At 38.0% G+C, this 6547-nt stretch overlaps 1 protein-coding gene across 7 annotated transcripts in view; it reads left to right on the forward strand.

Moving 5' to 3' along the window:
• USP34 (ubiquitin specific peptidase 34) overlaps positions 1–6547 on the forward strand; it is a 231592-nt gene that overhangs the window by 223700 nt on the left and 1345 nt on the right. For 6 of the 7 annotated variants that reach the window (XM_029232068.1, XM_029232067.1, XM_029232073.1 and 3 more), the window contains 4 exons: positions 2620–2699; positions 5037–5177; positions 5281–5424; positions 6309–6468. In XM_029232068.1, coding sequence (XP_029087901.1) covers positions 2620–2699; positions 5037–5177; positions 5281–5424; positions 6309–6468 — 525 coding nt within the window. The remainder of the gene's footprint in view (positions 1–2619; positions 2700–5036; positions 5178–5280; positions 5425–6308; positions 6469–6547) is intronic. The other variant, XM_029232072.1, reaches the window with a different exon arrangement.

Raw genomic sequence — 6547 nt, forward strand, 5'->3', positions numbered from 1 at the left:
TTAAGTCAACAGAGCCAACATACTCCTTATCCTCAGTGCTTTGTGAAAATGCTGGAAAGAAACTGAAACTTCTACTCTGAAGGGATGGCCTTCCTTCTAAAGGAGGTGCAGCTCAGATAGGGAATAGGTAGGACTGTGAAAGAGGTGTCTTTAGCTCACCATGGGTGGCACAGTGTTTTCCGGAGTGTAGTGTACAAGATGGCCCAGGGAAAATAATTTTCATGTTAATAAATGTGAATAGATCTTACTTATTACAAAAATAAATAACTCGTACACCAAATGCATGATTTTCCTGGATGTTATATTGCTGAAGACAAGGCTAATGTAGTATTAGCCTCTCTGAGTCAATCTAAAGAACAGTATCAAGTAAACAGTACAGGTGATGGACAGATATGAAAACAGTCATGAAAATGATACATGAAATGACTAAAGTTTGGGGAAACACTGATTATTGAAAAGATTATGGGCTTTAGAATCAGATAAATCTGGGGTAGATACAACTGTATCACTCACTAGCTTTTGGGATGAAACAGCAGATTATGTGATCTCTCTGAGCCTAATTTCCTCATCCAGAAACGCGGGCTAAATGAGGAAAACATAATGCCTTCCAAATTTGATGAGAAAATTAAATGTGATTATCTGACGTACCTAGCACAATAGATGTTAGTATGTTTATTTTGTTCTTCACTTGTAAAATATATTTGAATCAGAGTATTACCTGAAAACAGTCTGAGATCATAGAAGTCCTCCGTGTTTTGTTTGTTGTGGTAGTGCTAGCTTTTTAGTAGTTGTGGAAAATAGGAATAAAGACTGTTTTACTTTGAGGATAATGTCGGGGGTGGTGGTGGATAAAGTCTCGAGGATCTTAAATTGTAGTATGAAGCCTGCTTTCACATGAGAGGGTTTATGTCAGAGCAGCCCCTAGTTCAGGGGTTGGCAGACTATTTTTGCAGTGGGCCGTGGGCCATATGGCCAACCCCTGCTCTACTTTTATGGGTAATTATGCAGAGACATGGGAACATGGGAACTTTCTTCCCTGTAGCCAACAGTGTTGATGACATGCCCTTGTTTGCTTATGTGTATTGTGATCTTATGGGTAAATGCCTCCAATCCAAACCAGATTAGGGTATTACTTTCCTTGGGTCTTTACAAAGGAATTAATCTTGACAGGAAAATAAAGAAAAATAGGCTTTCCCGCAAAAGAGAGTCTAGGTATCCTTCGATGACAAAATTGGTGACTGATCTGATTTCCCTAAGATTTTCCCAAACCCATGGTCTAATATAGAGGCAAACGATAGCCTGCATGCTGCCTGTTTCTGTACAACCAATGAGCTACCTGCAAGTTAAGAAGAGTTTTTATAATTTTAAATGTTTTTTTTTAAAACTACATTCTATTTTGTGATATACATGAAAATTACATGAGATTCAACTTTCAGTTTTCTTAAAAGAATGTTTTATTGAAAGACAGCCACACCCATTCATTTGGTGTTGTCTGTGGAGTAATTGCAACAGACTTAAACAGCCAGCAAAGTCTAAAATACAGGTACCTGCCAAGTTTGAAAAGTTTGCTTTATGCCACTGCACTTTTATGACATACCTACATTAGTACCTCTTTTTGCTAACCAAAAGAAATCCAAAGAGGATTTTTGCTTTAATGGAAAAAGGTAATTGCTTTTTCACTTTATGCTGTTTCAGCTTATGAAAGGTTTCATAATCGGGGGAAACCTGTAATTACTATTTGGCCATTTACCAAAAAGGTTTGCCAACTTCAGGTGTTACTCCTAATTTTTTTCTTAACTGGAAGAGGATAACTTGTATTATATTTCTCCTCCATGATTATACTTTCCCTGGGGGGTGGGAGTGTTGGAGGATGGAAAATTTACTTACAACTGACTGTGGCATTACAACTTCTGTGCTTTGAGAGAGCTAGAAGGGCAGAGGGTAGGGGAACAAATTTCTTAAGGACATACTTGACATCTGTAATAGTCAAGAAGAGGAAAGGTTGAAACCTTAGACGTTCCAAATAGGATGCTGACATATAACAGCTAAGTATGATCCACCCAAAAGATCCTGGGGACAAGGCTAGAAGCTGTTAGAGCAGAATTTACCTAAATCTACTATAAAGGTAATTCGCTTTATCTTTGGAGAAATGAGATAAAAGAGGAAAGAATGATATGTTTTCTAATTCTTCACATCCTCTGTTTGAACGTGCACCCTGCCCCTCCACTGTAGTCTAGGTATTCCATGTAATATGATCTAAATATGCAGAGTGGTACCTTAATCCAAGAAAACTTTGGAGCCACTTGCAGTAACTTTTATTACATTGTCCCAGATAAAGTTCTAATTCTCAAAAAGCAGAATTGGTTTAAGTTGTTTGCAGGTCCTTCTGGGAATGAGGTATGGGATATAAATAAAGTCAAAGTGTACTGCACTCTAAAATATTTCACTGGTTAAAACATTGAGATGAATTCTTCCCCTTTAAGTATTTTATGTATTTCTAAAACATAGAAAATATGCAGTTATGACTGGAAATAGCTATAATATTATACCTGCAGAGTTTAATATCTCAGTAGTGTAATTTATAATTATAACCTATTCTGATTTCTTTTCAAATATTAGGTGTCCTAGTTGCCTATGAAGGCTTGCCACTTCATCTTGCACTGTTCCCCAAACTTTGGACTGAGCTATGCCAGACTCAGGTAAAGAAAATGAGTTTTAGATGACCTGGTCTTTCATCTCATCCGACCACATGGTCGGTGATTTTAGGAACACTGGGTTGAAAACTGGCTGGAAATTGGGGATGTTTTCGAATCTTGGTAGGTAAAATACTATTAATGGAAATAACTGTTAAGCAATTGGCATCGAGTTGCCCTTTGAAGTTTTTTATATCTGTAATATTTGTATCACAAAGGGTATTTCAGACAAGCTGTTTATAGTAAAGTTTCTCGTTTAAAGGCCAATATAAACAGTTGTGGTAAAAGTCTGAAACAGGGAGATATTAGGGCAAGAAGGCATAAGCCACTTCTTGAGCTCCTTCACCTCCCCCATCTATTTCTTCTCCCCTCCACCATTCCAAAAGCTCTAGCAGAAACCATTTCAGCATTCTGTCCTTTACCTCTCGCTTACCTGTTACCTCAGAGCAGTTTTTTAAGTCTGATGCACTTATTTTCTTATCAGCAATCTCACTGAGAACAGAAAACACTGTAACCTTCCTACCTTAAGTCCAAGAGCCAACCCCTTAAAGTGGGCACCTAAATAATGCTTGTTAAATTGTGGAGGGAGAATGGTGGGGAGAGGGGAAGAAATCAGATTGATCCTAAGGTTTGGCTCATTCCTTGGATCAGGCATAAGGAATCCCCACTCTCTTCAGGCCCTGGAAAAAACTATTGGTCTCTTGCCTGAGTGCATCTGCCCATTCCCAGAAGATGAGTTGATTAATTCCTTTGGCATAAACCTTTACCCACATTTAGCATCTGGAATACTTTTGAGTCTGGTCCAGTCTCCTGCCCAGGCAGTTGTGCTCTGGATATTCTCCTAATGGATGTGTGTCACATGATACTGTAGTTGCTTCTCTGCCTCCTTGTCCCAAACCATGAACTCCTCTGAGTCATCTCTATTCCTATAGAAATTTCATTTTGTTTTCTATACTAGGAATCTTTGATAGGCTAGTATACTTAAAATGGTTTAGTACTTAGTAAACATTCAGAAAACAACTTGCTGGTTGACTTTTGAGCTGAGTGGTTTATTCAGTAATTTGCAACAAATCTCTTGCTGCCCCCACCCCCACCCCTTGGCCACTTGCTGCTCTCTTTTCATTCTTCTTGATTTAGGTAGTTGCTTTTTTTGGTTTCTGTACTATGCCACTGTCTATTGCTTCCCTATTGCTTTATCTGCTTCTGCACTGTACTACTCTCTTGACTTTTTTTCCCACAGAATTCATCACCCCCAAAACTTCCCTTAAAGTCAAACCATCTAAGGCTTCAATGCCCCTACCAGCCCTATAGAAGCGTCTGTGCTGTGCAAGAAATATAGGCAGCAGGCAGAGACTACGACCAGTAGAATAAGGCAGGTTTTCCTGACACCAAGGATCTGAAGACCTGGGTGCTGGTCCTACTTTGACTCCTAATTTCTTGGGTGACCTTGAGCAGTTTACTTACCACAGTGCTTACTCTAATAAAATATATAAGTATGTAGATGTACATATTATCTAAACTTTGTCCTATTTTTTTAAACAGTCCATTTTTCTTCCATATAAATGATCTATTATTAAAACACACATATAAATAATCTAGGGAATATATTTACTCAAAGACATACTACTTGTGTTTAAGAGCCATGACCATTTGAAAACAGGAAAACCAAATTTTAGTACAATTTCCATATTTTGGGACCCACTAATTCTGTTTGAGATTATTAGGAAAAGAGGTGTGCTGTTTACCTTTGTGATATCTATGGGGCGGAAGGGTATTTACCAAATTACTATTGTTAATGAGATTATATAGTGAAAGTTTTAACTCATTTTAGGGAGTAAATCTAATTCTTAAAATTTGTCTTTTCTCTACGGGTCATTTGGTTATCAATTTTCCTCAAAAACATCATCCTATTTGTTAGTCTTATTTGTCCAGTCCTTATTAACTCTTAATGCTAGATAATAAAACTGCATTTCTTATAAAAACATATTTGTTCAGTTCTGCCATTCAGACTTTTTACAGGTCTCTTCTGTGGCACCCATTTAAGTCCAAGTTAGTAATATTTTTATTGGGAGGACAGTTGCTGTGACTGAAAATTTAGTAGAATAAAGTAAAAGTGGCTTTTCTGGGAATTCCCTGGTGATCCGTTGTTAGGACTCTGTATTTGCTGAGGGCCCAGGTCGGGGAACTAAAGATCCCGCAAGCTGCAGCCAAAAAAAAAAAAAAAAAAAAGTGGCTTTTCCAGTAGGATGTTAAATGACTTCGGACGTATATCACGAGCAGTGTATTTAAGATTTGCAGTTATTTCAGTGCTCAACCAATCAGTGCTTCTTTTCCCCACTTCAGTCGGCTATGTCAAAAAACTGCATCAAGCTTTTGTGTGAAGATCCCGTTTTTGCAGAATATATAAAATGTATCCTAATGGATGAAAGAACTTTCCTGAACAACAACATTGTCTACACATTCATGACACACTTTCTTCTAAAGGTATGTCACAAGTTGGAAACTCAGCGTGTTACTTCCGGTTAGTTAGTGATTGTCCTTTCATTGTGTTGGTCTTTTGGAGATTTTTCTTAATCATCTTTTTCAGGTTCAAGGTCAGGTGTTTTCTGAAGCAAACTGTGCCAATTTGATCAGCACCCTTATTACAAACTTGATAAATCAGTATCAGAACCTGCAGTCTGATTTCACCAACAGAGTTGAAATTTCCAAAGCAAGTGCTGCTTTAAATGGGGTAAGAACTATGCAAGGGAAGTCATGTGCTTCAGAACTTTCCTTAAATCAACTGTAAATTTGGCCTTCGTATGATTTTACTATACACGTAACTTTATTATTCAAACTCTGGAAGTCACATATGATGAAAAAACTAACCAAATAAAAATGTGCTCACTCTGCCTTTTATGTATGTAGCACACACTTTCTGTTACCTTAGAAGACATGAGCTAATGTCATTAAATGCTAAGGGCAATGACCACTACTTTCTCACATTTTTTGAAATGTTAACTGTGATGTTTCTGTTAGTGCCTGCGACTCATAAGTAACTGAAAGTCAGATTAGTAATCTGAATATAAAGCCAGTTAAAACTAGGGAATCGGTTGCCTTCTATAGACTCCCATGAAAGCCATGTCATGGAATAATGAAACACCCTGGAAACATGTGCTTGCACACGTCCAGCAGCAGCCTCCCAAGTAACAAAATGCTTAGATGCCAGAAGGGATTACAGAGCTAAGTGAGGAAGACCTTATGACATCCACCAGAAACCAAGTAAAACTGACTCCTAGATTAATGAGGCCTAAATTGCTCATGGATCATTCAGGGTTTGCTTTTTAAATTCCTGTGTAATTTCCCTGCCCCCCCTTTTCCATTTTCAGAAAACACTATTTGGGTCTTCAGTCAGACTTAATTAGTGGTGTGGTGCATGAAATAATGGTATTAGTGACCTAGAACCAATGAAATATAGTAGTATCATAACACTGGCTTTCTAGTTTTTTAACATTCTTCTAACAATACCAGAGGAACCAGGATGGATTCCTGGAAAAGTAAACATGTGCATTTAAACTGTTAACGGTTGTAATGCTGGCTTTGGAATTTGAAGTGTTCCTATCTGGATTTCTGTAGGACTTGCGGGCACTTGCTTTGCTCCTGTCGGTACACACTCCCAAACAATTAAACCCAGCTCTAATTCCTACTCTGCAAGAGCTTTTAAGCAAATGCAGGACTTGTCTGCAGCAGAGAAACTCACTCCAAGAGCAAGAAGCCAAAGAAAGAAAAACTAAAGGTTAGCTTTATGGACTAATAAAATATTGACTTTAGGGTGGGAGAGGGAAGAATACTGACTTTACAATAGCTGTGTAAGC

This window comes from Monodon monoceros, unplaced genomic scaffold (genome assembly GCF_005190385.1).
Source record: "Monodon monoceros isolate NGI ecotype Baffin Bay Population unplaced genomic scaffold, NGI_Narwhal_1 Super_Scaffold_19, whole genome shotgun sequence".
Classification (NCBI taxonomy): domain Eukaryota; kingdom Metazoa; phylum Chordata; class Mammalia; order Artiodactyla; family Monodontidae; genus Monodon; species Monodon monoceros.